General features: G+C 53.7%; 1 protein-coding gene across 3 annotated transcripts in view; it reads left to right on the top strand.

The window, feature by feature from the left end:
* Window positions 1-18,412, top strand: part of CREBBP (CREB binding protein) — a 109,016-nt gene that overhangs the window by 86,023 nt on the left and 4,581 nt on the right. For all 3 annotated transcript variants that reach the window (XM_055137271.1, XM_055137269.1, XM_055137270.1), the window contains 14 exons: window positions 880-998; window positions 2,100-2,339; window positions 2,723-2,811; window positions 8,329-8,409; window positions 10,004-10,060; window positions 12,484-12,561; window positions 12,772-12,839; window positions 13,316-13,466; window positions 13,657-13,803; window positions 14,383-14,496; window positions 15,678-15,843; window positions 16,296-16,463; window positions 17,311-17,472; window positions 17,552-17,833. In XM_055137271.1, coding sequence (XP_054993246.1) covers window positions 880-998; window positions 2,100-2,339; window positions 2,723-2,811; window positions 8,329-8,409; window positions 10,004-10,060; window positions 12,484-12,561; window positions 12,772-12,839; window positions 13,316-13,466; window positions 13,657-13,803; window positions 14,383-14,496; window positions 15,678-15,843; window positions 16,296-16,463; window positions 17,311-17,472; window positions 17,552-17,833 — 1,922 coding nt within the window. The remainder of the gene's footprint in view (window positions 1-879; window positions 999-2,099; window positions 2,340-2,722; window positions 2,812-8,328; window positions 8,410-10,003; window positions 10,061-12,483; window positions 12,562-12,771; window positions 12,840-13,315; window positions 13,467-13,656; window positions 13,804-14,382; window positions 14,497-15,677; window positions 15,844-16,295; window positions 16,464-17,310; window positions 17,473-17,551; window positions 17,834-18,412) is intronic.

Consider the following 18,412-nt stretch of genomic DNA (forward strand, 5'->3'; position numbering starts at 1 on the left):
TGTGTGTGAGCCGAGCCCCCCTCCCCCCCACACCGCCCTCTCTGCCACTCTGCTTCTGCCTTCCTGACCATGTCAGACACCTGTGGAGCGGGGAAGGAGCCCCAGCACTGCTTGTGCCATAACAGTCACGTATGGTGGTGCTTGGGAGGTCACGTTGTGCTGGAGACAGAACCCAGGGCCACTCATGCCAGGACGTGCTCCAGCCCTTAGCACTCGCCTCTTGTTTGGCGGCCAGTGTCCTTCCGTCCGTCCATCTTTCCTTTCTCCCTTCCCCTGGGCTTGCTTCTGGTTCTGTGATTGGAAGATCATTCCTGACAGTGCTCAGGGAACTATATATGGTGCCAGAAATTGAACTGAGGTCTGCTGCGTGCAGGCCCAGCGCCTGTACTCTGCCTGACCCTGGCTTCATTTTCTGTGCAACGGATATTAGTACTAAGCCTTCAATTGAAAAAGCAGACTTCTCAGTCTGGCCTTTTACCTCATGACCTAGTGCTGAAGTTTTTATACTGTGTATCCAGAAGCCCTGAGGTGTAGCTTTTTGTTTTGGGGGCCACAGTCAGCAATGCTCAGGGCTTACTCCTGGCTCTGCACTCAGGAGTCGCACCTGGTGGTGCTAGAGAAACTGTATGGGGTGCCAGGGATCGAACCCAGGTTGGACACATGCAAGGCAAACATCCTACCCTCTGTACTACCACTCAGGCCTCCAGAGTTGCTACTTTGGAATGTTGCTGACTGTTCAGGAGTGACAGCTGTGAGAGCCTGGGGCTGGAGGCTGCGAGGGAAAGGACCGAGACCTCTCCGGGCTTGCACGGGGATCGTGGGGGAAGGGGACCCCGACATCTCCTCAGCCGTGTGGTCTCTTTATGTTTTCTTCTGCAGTCTTCAAGCCAGAGGAACTGCGCCAGGCTCTCATGCCAACGCTGGAAGCGCTGTATCGACAGGACCCAGAGTCCTTACCCTTTCGGCAGCCTGTCGATCCCCAGCTCCTAGGAATCCCGGTGAGTTAGCATGTGAAATAGAACTGCCAGTCTAGCTCCTCAGTGTACGCTAGTTTATCCTTTAGAGTGTCTGTATGACGTAATCGGATTAGAGCCAGAGAGAGCCAGGGGGTAAGTCACTTTCATGTGACTAATGCCATTTGAATGTCCGGCACCAGTGGTCCCCTGAACACTGCCAGGAGTCACCCCAAACACACCCCTCCTCCAAATTTTTTGTTTTACTGACTGCTCAGCGCTTATTCCTTGCTCTGTGCTCAGGGTTCAGTCCTGGTGGGATTGGGGACCACATGGGATATTGGGGATTGAACCCAGGTCAGTCCACGTACACGGCAAGCACCTATTGAAGCTATTGCTCCAGCCCTGGTTTTAGCATTTCCATCCCACTTGGTACCCAGCGTTGTGCCTGTGTCCCCGTGTGGCCCCGCGCCATCTCCCCAGCCTGTATTGGTTTTATTTGGGAAGGGCCAGCCCCACCCGGGAGTGCACTAGACCGCACTGCTGAGGCTTGAGGAGGTGCTGCTCCCTGTCTATCTGTTTATTTCCGTAACATGCGTGCCCTGAGCCGGTCCCCTGTGCCGTAGGCCAGCCCCACCCGGGAGTGCACTAGGCCGCACTGCTGAGGCTTGAGGAGGCGCTGTTCCCTGTCTATCTATCTATTTGTAAAACATGTGGTGGATCGCCGTGAGATAGGTACAGACTTGTTCCCTATTTTAAAAGAAGGAAAGTAAGGGTTTTCTCAATTCTTTGTTTGTTTGGGCCACACTTGGAAGTGTTCAGGGCTTACTCCTGGTGCAACTCAAGACTATATGGGGTGCCAGGGACGGAGCCTGGGTGGCAGCTTGCAAAACCCTCCCTGTATTACCTCTCTGGGCTCCTGTCCCTTAATTCTGTTAATGCATTAAGTTTGCTTTGAAGTAATTTGATCACACTTGGAGATACTACAGTTTCATATAGTAAGGGCGGGAAGATCAGACTCCATTCTCGTTCCTCTTTCCTGAAAGTAGGCTGATTGGAACGTTCTGTTTTGAGCTAAGTCTCCCATCTAAGTCTGGTATCCGCAACATGGAGGAGCCGCTAGACTGACAGTGCTTTGTCTTGAAGGATTATTTTGACATTGTGAAGAATCCCATGGACCTCTCCACCATTAAGCGGAAGTTGGATACGGGACAGTATCAAGAACCCTGGCAATATGTGGATGACGTCTGGCTTATGTTCAACAATGCCTGGCTCTACAACCGGAAGACATCTCGGGTCTATAAGTTCTGTAGTAAACTCGCAGAGGTCTTTGAGCAAGAAATTGACCCTGTGATGCAGTCCCTTGGGTACTGCTGTGGACGAAAGGTACGGTTTAAACTTGACTAGGAAATTCATTTCCCCGATTAAGCCAAAGGGATATTATGATACTGTGATTCAGCATTCTGGCCACACCTGTGTGCTGGACTCTGTGTCACATGGTATCTCTGGCTTTTTGTGAAATAGTCGGTTGCCTGAAGTGATGAGTGAATGAGCCCAGTTAGTGTGTTTTTGGCTGCCCCTGTATCCGTTCGTCTGTACATGATGAGTATCTCTGGGATGCAAGTTCTGTCCCATTGTATCAAAAAAGTCTGTAAACAATGATGAAAACTACTATCCATTGGACTAACATCATTTTCATCCTTCGTAGTGGCGTAGAACATATGACAGTAAATGGTCTGTATTTAGATATTTTCCCTTTGTTTTTGCAGTATGAGTTCTCCCCACAGACTCTGTGCTGCTATGGGAAGCAGCTCTGTACGATTCCTCGGGACGCAGCCTATTACAGCTACCAGAATAGGTAAGTGGGCAGCACTTTGCAGAATTGGGGGGTAAAGGGCAGGTCTTCGGGCACGGCAGGCTCACCTGATTGTAGCCAGGCACATTATTTCTCTTCGGCCTTCAGTGGGAAGTGCCCGTTCTCACGCTGCCCGAGCACTCGGGTTACATTTCAGATGAAAGCATGCTTTTCAGCATGGCGATTCAAACTCAGAACTGCTTACTATATTTCTAGCACCAGATCAGTTCATTTTTAAGCCATGGTCTCTAAAAAGAAACCACATTAGAGCTGAGTTGATGTACTTCTAATAAAGGCTGATATGCCTTGTAGTATTAAAGTTGAAAATTTATATATTTTTTTAGATGTAAATATTTGCCTAATTTTGACTTTGACAGTCACATGGAAGGACTTGCGTTGGTGCCAGTTCACTTTTTAAATAAAATTAAAAACATAAAGCCTATAATAGGATTTAGAAAAAATTAATAATCCTATACAAAATCAGATGATGTTTTTATTGAGTTGAAGAATAACTCCCGTACTTGCTTTGCATGTGTGAGGCCCTGGGCTTTCCACTTTGGCATTGAGGAAAGAACAGCAACAAGAGTCTGCCATTGCTTTGCTAGATGGTGGGGAATAAAGATAGGTGTTCTGGCCAAAGAGTGGAGCAGGCTGGGGTGTGCGCTGACTTGCAGGAAGCCCAGCCCGTTGCAGCCACAGGCGGGAGTGACCCTGAGTACCACCCGAACCAAAAACAGGAGTGGTTACCTGTTACACAGAATGGGAGAGTGGAAACAATATGGGTTTTTTTTAAATGCTGTGCCCGTTGTTTTAAGTGGCCCCAGGTTGCTGGAACAGGAGGGTGCCCTGGCTCCGGCTCGGCCGGTCAGCCTGGCTTCGAGTCTTGGTGTGCAGGATGGAACTTAGGCCTGTTTGTTACCTTCAGCGTTAGGCCCAGCAGGAGCTCCATGGGCTGAGCGCATGTGTTGTGTGTGGGAAACTTGGGTTCGAGCACCACCTGGAGGTGACCCCAAAGGCCAGAGAAGCAGAAGTTGGCTTTAGGGGATCAGCAGCATTTCACCTACTTATTTCCTTGGGGCAGTTCTATGAAGTTCTGATATTTTGAAGAAATAGAAGAATTTTTATTTGTTCAGAGATACGTTGTGGGTTTTCTTTCCTTAGATTATGATTTCTAGATTATTTTAAAATTTATTTGGGGCCACACATAGCATTGTGATGGGCTCTTAACTCAGTTTTGGGGTGGTCAGTACTAGCAAGTATCCTGAGGACTTCATGCTACCACAGTGGAGCCTGTGCCCCCGCCTGTTGGGTATCTCTGACCCTCATTCAGCTCTGTGGAAATGGCTTACCATATTCAAGGCAATGCTCAGCAGAATCCTATCTAAAATCCTTTTTACCTGAAAGTGTCTGATTACAACAGGCGTTGCCAGCTTGCAGTACTGTTTGGTCCCACAGAATGCTGGCATGAGCAAAGGATGACTGTCCCCAAAAGGCACCTACCAGAAGTGCTACTTGCACACCCATCCTGCTGAAAATACTCGAGAAGGGGGATTTTATTTCTACCTTGATTTCCCCTTCTCCTTATATCGGTATAAACATTTTAAAACAAAAGTTTGAATTGATGCCATCGTCCTTTGTAATAAAATTTCTCTATCGTGACAAGTGTTCCTCCTGACTTCTGGCCCCTCTGACCATTTCAGTCACTTGACCTGACACCTCCACTAATGAATGCATCAGCCTTCAGCCTTTATCTGTATTTGTGGGCATAGGGACAGTTGTCAGTGTCTGATGAAATTATGCTCAGGAATTCACTTTGGAAACTGTCAGGTACCAAGTAAATTAAAGTTATGAAACTAAGTTTAAAATTAACTGCATTTGAAAAATAGCGTGTCCATTATTTATTTTTTTTACTTTTTGGGTCACACCCAGCATTGCACAGGGGTTACTCCTGGCTCTGCACTCAGGAATTACTCCTGGCCATGCTCAGGGGACCCTATGGGATGCTGGGAATCGAACCCAGGTCGGCCACATGCAAGGCCACATGCAAGCCCCAGCATGTCTATTTTAGTCTAGAAGGACAGCAGATAGCTTGCCATGCTCACCGAGGTTTTGTGGCCTTTTCGTTGTGGTTTCTCTATCAAAGGGTTTTTCAAATCCTGCCTTTGATTGTTTGCACAGATTCTGGCTTAAGTTGAGAAATTCACTTTCAGTAGAATTAATAATGCTGCTGTGTACCGCTCCCCCTCGGGGGAGATGGTAGATGAGTGTCAACACAGGAATGTTTTTGAAGGTTCTGTAATGTTGAATTCTACTTCCAAATTGAACTCACTTTTACTGAACAAAAGAAGTTTGTTTTTCTTCCCCCTTTTTTGGTGGAGTGGTGCTCAGGTCTTCCTCCTGGCTCTGTGCTCAGGGATCCCTACTTCCAGGGTCTGGGGGACCGTATGATCAAACCTGGTCAACTACGTGCAAGGCAAGCGCCCTTACCATACAGTACTAGTAAGGAGCTCTCTTACATGAACAAACGTGTAGGCAGGCCACGCCTCAGCTTATTCTCAGAGTTGTGCTTTGTAGAATAATTGTACTTGAAGGTATTAACATTGTTATTCTGAGAAAATAGAGGCCTAATTCTAAGATGGACATTTTAGCTGCTGACAACTCTTCTTAACTTCGACTATTGTTTGTGAACACCGTAGGGGTTTTTTGGTTGTTTTTTTTTTTTTTAACAATTGCTTTGGCACCTATGGTCCTAAACTGGGCATTTTGAACCCCAGAAAATCCTTCAAAACATGTGAAACCCTCTATCAAAACTATTTAGCATGTGGTTAATTTTCACTTGCTTTCTAGCTTTGAAAATTTAAAAGTAATTCATGTTGGGAAAACTGTTTATACGTTTTCCAGTTATTCTCTATAAATACGATAGCTGCCACATATAACTCCCAGTTATTTGTATATACTGGTATGGGACTTAAAACAATCTGCATTTGAAAATTTATTCCATACAATAACACCCTTAAGATAAGAGCCGTGCAGTTCTGTTTTGCTAACTTTAGGTAGCCAGGCGTACATCATCATCAGATACATGGAATATTTTGTCTCTGTAATTCCATATTCATCAAACTGCTTCCTTCACACAAGGCAGACTTGTCACCAGGCTTTTAGGGTTGGAAAGTGAATTTTCAGAGCCCCAGTGTATTTCCAAGGTACACGGAGTTTCAGTAATAAGGTAGAAGCGGCCGGGCATTAACATCTGTCAGCCCCTAGTGGCCAGGGTGCTACAGCTGACTGTCATGGCCGGGGCCGTGTGGTGATAGTGAGACTCTGCCCACCCTCCTGCCCCACCAACCCACCTGGGGCAGACTGCCGTGCGCTGCCATTGCCTGCACAGGCCCGCGAGTCCGCTGACTCTGTTCCTCCCACTTCCTGACTGGAGGTCAGGACTTGGCCTACCTGGGAGTTAGTGGCAGGTGACAGCGTGGGTTCAGCAGCCGCCCCTCCTTCCTCTGGGACACGATGGGTCTGATTTTTGTGGCCTTGATATTGCCAGGCCTGTTGGGCAGCCTGAAGAAAGGCGAAGGATTTGTCTAGGATTTCCAGACTCTGTGGACTCACACGCATGTCAGTGTTCCCTGAGAATCGTGCGCAGCCCACGGCAGCTCAAATGAGCTGGAGCGGTCGGTTCCCAGTTGGATTTTAAATGGGAACTACTTGTCTTTGAGGGGGCCCCTTTCTGCACATGGTTCTGGTTGCCACTGAATTGTTCTCTGGCCTCCATACTTCAGTTTTGCCTTGCCAGTGGTGGTCACTCTCTCCTACATGTGGAAATTCTCTTCATGACATGACCTCAAGGCTTCAGAACTTGCCAGAATATTGCTCTGGTTCATTGCCCTAGAGCGACACCTAGATGGAAGCAGCAGCGTTCACGGTCTGTCCTGCTCAAGCTGCTTGCTCTCAGAGCATCCTCAGTGCCTCCGGCCCCGCCAGCGGGCCCTAGCAGGAACCTGTGCTGTCACCAGCAGGCGGGAACAGGGAGTCGTCTCGGGTGGGCAGGTCCTGCCTCGCCACGCTTCACCCTCCGCTCTCCAGTCCGGACGGCGTGGCAGACAGGCTGCTTTCGGGTGGCACGGGGGGTGGCGGGGGGTAGTGTAGGTCTCGGGCCAGCGGGCCCCAGCTTGGGGCCTGGGTGTGCGTGTGAGTGAAGCCATGCTGCGTGCCTGCCGCCGCCACCAGCACCACGCGGCACCCGAGTCTCGTCATAGTGTCGTTCTACTAATCCTCTTGGCATCCTGTAGACATAGTTACGAGCACTAAAACCGCATTTGATGTGCTGCCGTCGCTGCCTGACACTTGTCCTTTTTGCTTGTGGTCCACTGTTGAGCGTGTTGATTCTGACACTGTCTTGTGTGCACACCCTGTGTATGCGGCATCCGCCTGCGATTCTGTTGATTTCTCATGTGTCCTTTCCAAACATTTACTGGTTCCTGCTTGATTGTTCTTGTTTGATAGATGGAGCTCGGGCTCTCTATTACAAGAAAATTGGGATGATGGATAATTTCTCAAATGCAGATTGTGCGTTAAAAATTCAGTCTCTAAATTTGCTTAACTTGGCTTGTTGCCCAGTCCAAGTGTCACTGGGGATCTCGGACTGCTGAGTGCCTGGTCCCAGGACCAAAACATCCCACCAGAGCTTAGAGCCGAAGTTGGAAAGTATTTAAGATGGTTCTTGGATTGCTGTATATTGTATTACTTATACAGTATATCAGTTTGCTCTCTGTACCTGCCTATTGCTAAATGGCTGGAAAGTCCTTGACTCCGACTGCGTTTCTGTTAAATGTTTGTCTAGAATATGGATTTGGTTTCATTTGTATTGTAACCCAATTGACCTGATTAACATGACAAAAATAACAAATTAAAATGGGTTCTAGGTACTCTGTTTTCATACCTTTAAAGACCTGGCTTAATATAGAAAGAAAATACCAAATTTGCTGTCAGGCATAAATTTTCCATTTTGAATAACCAAGCTATTTCTGTTTAAATTGCTTTTTTGCTCAAAGTAAACTTTTTTCTATTTCAAACTCGAGTTATATTTGATTTTTATTTAAGTATTAACAAAATTCAAACTCCTACGTTTAGGCTCCTTGCGATTCTAATATGAACCACCCCTTGAAACATTTGCATCTTGGAGCTGGCCTGAACCGGGTCGTTGTTAGTGATGCTGGCCTGTGTCGTGTGCAGTGAGACCGAACGCTAATCAATGCTTTGCCTTGGCTTTCTGCTCTGTGTTGTCTTGGTGTTTGCGTCTTACCTTTATGTCTGTGCTATTTGTTCCCTTCCCTGTTCTCTAATCCTGCCCTCCCCACCTGCCCGTCCCCTTCATTGTCCTCACTGACCCATCAATCAACCAACAACGCCCCCCCTTCGTCGTGGTGATCTGCCCTGCTCTGATTGGTGGCATCGTTGCTTGGGTGGCTGTGTGTTATGATGGACCAGTTCACCCAAGTATGGCCTTCTTGCTGACAGGTATCATTTCTGTGAGAAGTGTTTCACAGAGATCCAGGGGGAGAATGTTACCCTGGGTGACGACCCATCACAGCCCCAGACGTAAGTATCCCCGTCGCTTCTCGGGCTGCTGGGCAGTAGGGGAGCCGTGCTGCCGTCTGACCTTGGGGGGTGCTTTTCTCACTGTACCCACGTTTACACTAACATGAGCGGATTTAGCTGAAGCCCAGGACATGCCCACGTTGCCTCCTCCGTCAGGAGGCCCAGCCGCGCTCTTCTCGAGCCGGTCCTCTTTCTTCCTACAAATGCTTGTTCTTAGTTGCTGCCAGTCTTCCTTTGGGGGGATTTTTCAGTTATTCCAAAGAAACCAAAATTTAGCAGAGGCACATGCAGTCCATCATACCTCAGTTAAAAACGACACAGTGAGACCCCTGTTCACAGAACAGGCAGTGGCACACGAGGTTTCGAGGGGTTTTTCCTTGCTTTTTTATTGAGGCCCCATGACTCACGTGATGATGGCCTCGTGCTTTGTTGTAACACTGTCACTGTAACACTGCCCCCTCCGCCAGGGAGAACGCTGGTGTCGCTGAGGCCTCCTCCGTCCTTTCCATTGTGGAGCCTCGGGGGTTCCGAGAGGCTGGCCCCACGGAGCCTTGTTGGGGTGGTGCCCGGTGCTCCCCGGTGCTCCCAGGTGGACAAGCATGCACAGGTGTCTCACCTCTGCCGAGTTCACCTTTCCCCCAGGCACCCGGCCTCTGATCGAGTGACCCGGTGATACGAGAAAGCCAGCCCATGAGTGGGACGGAGCTCTCGTTGGGGGAGCTGAAATATTTGAGCCCTGCCGCCAGTCTGCCTCGTTCTGTCTTTTCTCCTGACGGATTCCTGCCGTGCGAGGAAGTCAGCAGGTGTGACTGTCCCCGGGGGTGACAAGACTTCCCACACAGAGCTTCCCGGTGTGTGTGCAGCTCAGTTTCACTTTTTCACAACAGAACAAAAAGCAGCTGCTGGGCGTACAGACTGAAGTGGCAGGGGGTCTCCACGGCCACTTCACTCGCATGTCCCTTGCCATCTTCATTTTTTCGTTCTGTATGATTATGTATTTGTGGGCCAAAAGTAGTTCGCACGTGCGGTAATCATAATCAGAGCAGTGAGGAGAGCAACCTTTTTCCCGTATGCAGAATAGCTCAAAGTGGATGCTGACCAGGTGTCACTGGGGAGCATGGAGGTTAGAGTTTGTTGTGTGGAAATGGGTTCAGCCTGTCACCATTCGTGATAGAGGTTTACTTGGAAAGCACCAGGTTTGACTCAGCGCACTCTGAGACTCTGCATAGCACACCTCTGCCTGTGTGAGCCTCTGGACCTAATCCCAGGCACACACATACAAAAAGCTCAGTATTTTGACTAGACTTAACTAATCTTAAAATGATCAATGTTGATAGTTAGGAAAAGTATTCCAAGGAAGATAGAAAAAATTAATAGTAGTGCTTTCTCTTATATATATTCGTCATCAGTGCGTCCAGTTGAGATTTTAGCTAGTCACCAGCTCCTTTTAAGAATGAGTTGCAAAGTAACGTCCCAGATATACCCTGTGTTACATAGTAGGGCATGTATAGTATCGCAACAACATACATAGCTATAGTTCATATTCAGCAAATAAATTTTAATGAACGTTTTTTCTTTTCCTTTTTGAAATAAGGACAATTTCAAAGGATCAGTTTGAAAAGAAAAAGAATGATACCTTAGATCCTGAACCGTGAGTATATAATTTTTTCTTTCTGACTTTTAGAATTTAGTATTATATCAGAAAATTCCTTTTTTTTCCCCCCCTGCTTTTTGGGTCACACCCAGTAATGCACAGGGGTTACTCCTGACTCTGCACTCAGGAATTACTCCTGGTGGTGTTCAGGGGACCCTATGGGATGCTGGGAATCAAACCCGGGTCGGCCGCGTGCAAGGCAAACGCCCTACCTGCTGAGAAAGGTTCCTCTTTAGGATTGCGCAGCAGGAGAAAATGTCAGAAATAGGGACTTTGTTTGAGGTTATTCCAGAAATACTTGTTAACTCCTAGACAGTGTGCATGCCTCTCAGGGTGCTTGGCGGGGCTCTGAGAGTGAGATTAGGTGGCTGTTCGGTTCTCTCTGCACTTCCTTCCTAACTTAGTCACCGGCGCCTCAATGCCCTTTCAGTGTGAGTCTTTAGAGACCTAAGACCAAAGAGGCAGCAGTGTTTGGTGGGGTACTAGGATATTCAAGGGAAGTCTCCGGAAGAGAACCTTAGAAGCCCCATTCTCAAACTGAGCCATGAGAAGTCTGGGGTGTGCTGTGCACTGCCTTCGCTTCAGTGCGTTTCCCAAGCCTGTGTCAGGGGAGAATGTCGCTGACTTGCTTTGTGCTAGTCCCTAGTGAGGCTTCAGAGCAAGATCTTGGGTGTCCCCTCAGTCCCCAGGGCCACGTGCTGTGGGAGCGCAGGCTCCAGCCAGCCCCACTGGGCGTGTGGATGCTGTGGCCATGGAATACCAAGCTCAGAAACGGCTTAGATGTTGTTTCGAGTGGGCCTCTCCTCTGTAGTCAAACTCAGCTTGAAACCTTGACTTTTCTCTTGGTCATTTTCTTAGTCTCTGCTACTAACCAGTGTCAGGGTCTGAGTGTCGAAACCGGAAGCTCGTGCCAGGGAGATAGCTAGGGGGCCCTAGCACTGCATCGCCAGGCACTGAGCTGTCCAGTTGATCTAGAGTCACCAGGAGTGGCTCCGGAAACCCCTAGCACTGCTTGAGAGACTTTAAAAATAAATAATTTAGCAGTGCTGAGAACTTAGCCCCGGGTCTGTGTGCAGCCGGCGATCGAACCCAGGTCAGCTGCTCGGAAGGCAAGTGCCTTAACTCCGATACAGTCTCTCTAGCCCCTCAGATTTTGTTTGGTTTTTTTGTTTGTTTTGGTTTTTGGACCACATCTGACAGTGCTCAGGGCTTACTCCCGGCTCTGTGCTCAGGAATCACTCCTAGAAGGGCTCGGGAGACCCTGTGCAGTGTCTAGAATCGCACCCAGGTTGGCCGTGTGCGTGGCGCGTGACCCCTGGGCCTAGCCCTCTGGCCCAGAGCTGGCTGTGCAGGAGATGCTGAGCCTGACTCGGTGAAGTGACTCTCCCAGTCTTCCCCAGGTGGAGGCCCTGCGCGGGGCGCCGGGGCGACAGGCTGAGCAGGGGGGTGTGCGAGTCAGGGAGCCCGAGCCGGGCACGCACGGGTGACCCAGACACTGCAGACGGGAGACACAGGGCCGTGAAGCTGAGGGGGAACGCGGGAGTTTCTGGCCCTTCTGTGTGGTACGAGTCAAGGTGGCACACAGGAGTGACCGGAAGAGTGGGCTCTGCCCTTGGAGCTGCCTGACGATTCCCAGGTGACCGTAGGACCCCGGGAGCCACCGTGGCCCCTTGTCCCGGTCAGAGCAGAAAGGAGCAACACTGAAGCTATCTGTCAGGAGGCAGCTACGCCTCCCGTAACCTAGGGAAGCACCGGCTTCGAAGTGTGCGATAGTGCCAGGAATCAGGCCCAGGAAGCAGACCTTGATGGTGACTTGGGGTAGGGAAAGAGGGGATGTCTGCTAGCGGTCCCCAGCAGCACTGTGCTTCAGGCTCATTCTTGTAGGTGCTGGAGGTGACCAGGATCCACAGCGACACTAAGGAAGTGCCTTAACTCCCTCTATTCTTTCCTTGGCCCCTTAATTTTATTTATTTTTTATTTATTTTGTAGTTCAGTAAGATTTCATTTCTGGTTGCAGAGGATAGTGAGAGAAGGTGGCCTTGAGCATTTGTGTAAGGAAGCCGGGCGGAAGTCAGACTAGTTTGTAAGCACAGCTCAGTCTGGCACGCTGGTGTTGCAGAGTGCTCGAGTCCGGGGCACCAGGCCACCGTGGACTGCAGGGGTTACACTGCAGATTCTTTATTTATTTAATTTTTTTTTGCTTTTTGGGTCACACCCGGTGATGCACAGGAGTTACTCCTGGCTCCTGATGCTTGTGTGGGGGCCACACCCTGGTTCTGCATTCAGAAATTGCTCCTGGCAGTCCTCAGGGGACCATATGGGTTGCTGGGAATCGAACCCGGGTCGGCCGCGTGCATGGCAAATGCCCTCCCCGCTGTGCTATCGCTCCAGCCCCTAAACTGCAAATTCTTGTCTTGTAGTTTTGTTGATTGCAAAGAGTGTGGCCGGAAGATGCATCAGATCTGTGTCCTGCACTATGATATCATTTGGCCTTCGGGGTGAGTGACTCCCCGGTGACCCTGTCGTCCTGGGAAGGGAAGGGGGCAAAGGGAGGGCCTGCGGCTGCTCGTCCCGTCTGGAGCGTTTGCCTGCCGGATTCCACTGTCCTCTGCTTCCCACCGCGCTGTGACCTCCAGTGCCGAGTCCTCGTCGGCAGGGTGCGCTTTCTCCGTTGGTCTCCTCACACCCCTTCTTTTTACCAACCCCAGGTTTGTGTGTGACAACTGCTTGAAGAAAACTGGCAGGACGCGAAAAGAAAACAAATTTAGTGCTAAGAGTAAGTGGTGGGCGGGCTCCCCTCTTCGGGTTCGCAGCGTAGAGGGACTCGCATGGGGTTCCTCCTGCTCTGTGCTCGGCTCACTCTGGAGGGTCGGGATCATAGTGGTGCCGGGGTTGAGTGCAGGTCGGCTGTGTGCACGGGCGGACCCTGTGCGCCGTGCTGGCTCCCGGCCCCATGCAGCCTGTTTTTAAGAAGAGAGGAGAGACAAAAGGGGCTGGAGGTACAGGGTAGCGGGCCCTGCCTTGCTTCTCGAAGGCCCGGTTCAATCCCTGCCACCACGTATGTTCCCTGAAGACTGCCAGGGTGATGCCAGAGCACGAGCCAAGAGCAGCCCCAGCGCACTGCCGGGTGTGGCCCCCACAAGCACCAGGCCGCAGGAGGGAGAAAGGCAGAGCCTGGGGCCCGCCGTGATGGCGCAGTTGGGGGAGCCCACTGTCCTCCTCCTGGCCGCTCACCTGCCTCTGCGTTCCCAGGGCTGCAGACCACGCGGCTGGGCAACCACTTGGAAGACCGAGTCAACAAGTTTCTGCGACGACAGAACCACCCTGAAGCCGGGGAGGTGTTTGTCCGGGTGGTGGCCAGCTCTGACAAGACGGTGGAGGTCAAACCCGGCATGAAGTCACGGTTTGTGTGCATAGAGCCCCGCGCCGGGCCCCACTGCTGGCCCCCTGCTTTCCGGAAACTTCCAGCCTCAGCATGTAGCCTGCCCTCCTTACGGGGCTCCTGGCGGGCCGCAGGGAGAGGGGTGGGGGCGGGGTGTGGCGCGGCGGCTCTCCTTGGCCAGGCACCTCGTGGACACTGGCTTTGCTTTCAGATTCGTGGATTCCGGGGAGATGTCTGAGTCTTTCCCGTACCGAACCAAAGCGCTCTTCGCTTTCGAGGAGATCGACGGCGTGGACGTGTGCTTCTTCGGGATGCACGTGCAGGAGTACGGCTCCGACTGCCCGCCTCCCAACACCAGGTGGGCTGCGCCGGGGAGGGGCGGCCCACACCCGCAGAGCTCGGGCGCAAGCCCAGGGCTCCTGCCTGCAGCACGTGCACCCTGGCCCCCTCGAAGAAATGGTTTGCTCTGTGGTGTCAGGGACTGGAGCTCGCCCACTGAGCCCCGTGACCAGCACGGACTGTCCTCTGGGGCACATTTCATCCAGTGCCGCTCCCGGGGCTCTGGGTGGCCCTTTCAGGGGGGGAGGCAGCCCACTGACATGGGGCCAAGCTGAGCTGGACCAGGCTGAGGTGCGCCTACTCGGACATCTCTGAGCCGGGTGGAGCCCGGGTGAGGCCCAGGGAGATGGCGGGCCTGGGCTGGCGGGTCTGCAGGTGCGAGTTCAGGCCATGCGCGGCCGCCCCCGAGGCCTCCGGCACCCTGGAGCAGCGGGGGGAGAGGGGCGAGTTGTAGTGTCAGAGCAGGTGCGAGCTTGAGGGCGTGTCGCTCACCCTGGAGGGCTGGAGGGCCAGCCCGCAGCGCGGTCTCTCCTGGGGAGCGGCTCGTGTCCTCGGTGCCGGGCGATGCCGGGGGCTGACCGGACGCTGCTCTCTCCAGGCGCGTGTACATCTCTTACCTGGACAGTATTCATTTCTTCCGGCCCCGCTGCCTCAGGACAGCTGTGTACCACGAGATTCTGATTGGGTACTTGGAGTACGTGAAGAAGTTAGGGTAAGTCTTTCCACGGCACTCAGGCTTTTAGTTTTACATATTTCTGTTTTAAAGTTACACATTCTAGCAGGATTTGGAGGTCTCCAAAGCCCCTCCGCACGGGGCGGCACCTTCCTGCCTCCCTGCCCCACCCTGCCCCTCCGTTTCCTGCTGTCTCCTGACTTGAGGGAGGTGTTGCGGTGTAATTTCCAGGTCACCGCAGATCCTTTCAGAGCACTGTTCTGTCAGTAAGGTCCCTTGCACCTGCTCGCTGGTTTGGTGGGACTTTGGGGGGCGGGGTGTATCCAGCAGTGCTGGGGCGCACTCCCTCCTCTGTGCTCTGAGCACCCTGGCGCTTTTATCTTCAAGGGGCAGGGGGAAAGTGGGGCGTGACACCCAGCAATGCTTGGGAGCTACTCCCAGCTTGGTGCTCAGGGTCGCTCCAGAAGTGTTCAAGACCACGTGGTACCAGCGATTGAACCACGGTCGGCAGCCTGTGCGGCGAGCCCCTCACCCTCCTGTTGTCCTTCTGGCCAGTGCGGGTCACTCAATACTTTGTGACTCCATAAATTCATTTCTTTATTTTTCCTTTTTGGTTTTTGAGTCACACCCAGCAGGCTGAGGGCCCCTGTGGGGTTGAGCACCCGACCGCAGGCCTGCCGCTCCTGCCCATCCACCTCGTGTCTCTGGACACTGTAGAATGGGGTCCTGCTAGATGGGGTTCGTGCCGGCTGTCCCCCTCTCTGTTCCTGTGTTGTGTTCTCTTACATTCCTTTCCCTGAATTGAAAGAGGCCCCTGAGCAAGATGGCCTGGACTTGAATAAGTGAGGTGCCTGGGGGCGTCCCCGACCTGGCACGGGGCCCTGCCTGGCCGCACTCCCTGGGCAGCGCTGGCGGCGCATTCTGGAGAGTTCCTCCCGCACCCACCTCACCCGTGGCCACAGGCACTCCGGGTATCCCTTTGTGCTCTCTTCCATGCTCAGAGCTTACCCCTGCTCTGCTCAGGGTCACTCCTGGCTGGCTCGGGTCCATTGAGGGTGCCAGGGCCTTCCCCCTGTATCTTTCTCTCTGGCCCTTTCTTTCTTCGCTTGTCTTCGTGTCTTACTTCCACCCTGGCTTCTGCCCCAGCACCTCAGCCGTTCTTCCTGGCAGACAGCAGTGTCTCACTAGCCCTTCTCTCTGATTCTTTGCCTGTCCTGCAGGTACGTGACAGGACACATCTGGGCCTGTCCCCCAAGTGAAGGAGACGACTACATCTTCCACTGCCACCCCCCTGATCAAAAGATCCCCAAACCCAAACGCCTGCAGGAGTGGTACAAGAAGATGCTGGACAAGGCGTTTGCAGAGCGGATCATTCACGACTACAAGGTACGGAGAGCTGGAGGAGGAGCCTGGTGCCGCAGCGCCTCGGGGTCTATCTCGGCTCGGAGGCCTTGGGATTGCTGCCGTTTGATTGGGGGGCGGGGGTGACGAGGGCCACACCTGGCAATGCTCAGGGGTTACTCCTGGCTCTGCATTCAGGGACCACTCCTGCAGTGCTCCAGGGACCACATGGGGTGCCAGGATCAAACCCGGCCAGCCGTGTGCAAGACAGACACCCTCCCCACTGCTCTGTGCTCTGGCCCAATATCCGGTTGAATTAAGACAATGAAAATCAGAGCTTGCTATCAGCGCATCCATCCAGTTTTCAGTTGGCACACTCCAGCCCTTGGTTGGAGCACCTGCTGACCAGGGACCGTGTATCATGGCCCCAGGTGCCCTTACCCAGCTGCGGAGCTTGGGGTCCGTCATCTTACTGTTGTGCTCCGGTCCCCCTCCAGGACATTTTCAAACAGGCGACTGAAGATAGGCTGACAAGTGCCAAGGAGCTGCCATATTTTGAAGGGGACTTTTGGCCCAATGTGCTGGAAGAGAGCATCAAGGAGCTGGAGCAGGAGGAGGAGGAGAGGAAGAAGGAAGAGAGCACTGCAGCGAGCGAGACCACGGAGGTGAGCCCCACCCACAGCGGCCTCGGGGGCCAGCCTGGAAGAAGCTGCCAGGCCAGTGGTCAGGCCAGGTGTGCCCCTCCGTAGCCACACCCTGCCGGCCCTTCCTTGGGAGTGTGGCCAGGCACTCCAGGGCGCTTCCTCCGGCCCCTCTAAGTACAGGGAACGGCTGGCCGCAGCCCTGCCCTCGCTGGGCCTGTGTTAGTAGGAAGGAGGTCCGAGAGTGTCGGCGGGAGCCAGAGGCCTGATGGAGCCCCTCTGCGGGCTCCCCAAAAGCAGGTGAGGGTGGTCTCAGTCGGGCGTGTAGGTCACCGAGGCAGTGAATGAGAGCACGGTGGTGGTCGCTCAGCCCCCTTACTCCCCCCCCCCCAGGGCCGGGGCTGACCTGGCCTCTGGGGGAGACAGGAGGTCAGGGGGCTCAGGGAAGGGGAGCGCCCACCCAGAGCTGCTGCTGGTGGTGCTGCCGGGGCTGTGCCCTCCGTGGTGTGGATTGTTTCACTGTCACTGGACTGCTGAGAAGGGTTAAGGAGGAGGCCCTGAGCCACCGTGCTGTGTGGCGGAGCGGCTGGGCAGCGTCCGCCCACGTTCAGCCTGGACGGGCACTGCCCAGCACCTGCGGCTCCCGGTTGTTGGTTCTGAGCCGTGTTCTGGGTGTTCTCCCAGAGGTCGCATCCCCACAGCTGGCATGAGACAGGCAGCGCTGACGCGTGTGCGTGTGTCTCCGCCGCCCGCTGGCTCCTGGCCTCATGTGGGCTCTGCTTCCGAGTCTGCCAACTTTCCCGCCAGCTTCCCCGTTGGCCCCGCGCTGGCGAGCGGCCTGGGGCCAGCCTGACCGCTCTGTGTGCTGCAGGGCAGCCAGGGAGACAGCAAGAACGCCAAGAAGAAGAACAACAAGAAAACCAACAAGAACAAGAGCAGCATCAGCCGAGCCAACAAGAAGAAGCCCAGCATGCCCAACGTGTCCAACGACCTGTCCCAGAAGCTCTACGCCACCATGGAGAAGCACAAGGAGGTGGGCCCGGGTGAGCCCGCAGGGGAGGGGGGAGGGCGGGGCGTCCGCCCAGCGCTGACCTGGCCCGCCCCGCCCGCAGGTCTTCTTTGTGATCCATCTCCACGCCGGGCCTGTCATCAACACGCTGCCCCCCATCGTCGACCCCGACCCCCTGCTCAGCTGTGACCTCATGGACGGGCGCGACGCCTTCCTCACGCTGGCCCGAGACAAGCACTGGGAGTTCTCGTCCCTGCGCCGCTCCCGGTGGTCCACACTGTGCATGCTGGTGGAGCTGCACACGCAGGGCCAGGACCGCTTCGTCTACACCTGCAACGAGTGCAAGCACCACGTGGAGACGCGCTGGCACTGCACCGTGTGCGAGGTGAGCCCCGACTCGAGTGAGACTCCCGAGGGGGCGGGGCTTCTGCCGTGCTCGCCTGGACTCCCCCAGAGACCGTCCGCCGCCCCTCCGAGAGAGAAGCCAGTGACAGTCTGGGTTCTGTTGTCATGTGGGGGGTGGGTGGCCCCGGGCCTTGCCCAGGAGTCCCTCCGGCCGTAGTTGGACCCTTTTGTTTGTCTTTTGGGTTTGGTTCTTCCTGATGCAGCACTTGGCGTCCCACTGGTGTCAGCCTCTTTCCCCTGTGCTCTCCCCAGCCGGTCTGGCACCCTGCCCCCTGCCCCATAGTCCAGGTGGCGTCTGTGAAGCACAGAAGGGTCCCTACATCCTCCCTTGCGAGTGAGGCCCACGTGCCCCGTCCTGGCCCTGAGGGTGGCAGGGCAGAGGAGGGTTGCACTGCGCTGTCCCCATCCGGTGGCTTTCAGGAACTGGGGAAGATGAGGCAGTGTGTGGGCCCCATGGTGTAAGCCAGGGCCTTCTTCCTGGTGAAGGCCTCAGTGCCAGCTTCCCTGGGGGCCCACCGAGGGTGCCCAGCAGCGGCCCAGTTAGTGGAGTGGGAGCAAG

This window comes from Sorex araneus, chromosome 4, assembly GCF_027595985.1.
Source record: "Sorex araneus isolate mSorAra2 chromosome 4, mSorAra2.pri, whole genome shotgun sequence".
NCBI lineage: Eukaryota > Metazoa > Chordata > Mammalia > Eulipotyphla > Soricidae > Sorex > Sorex araneus.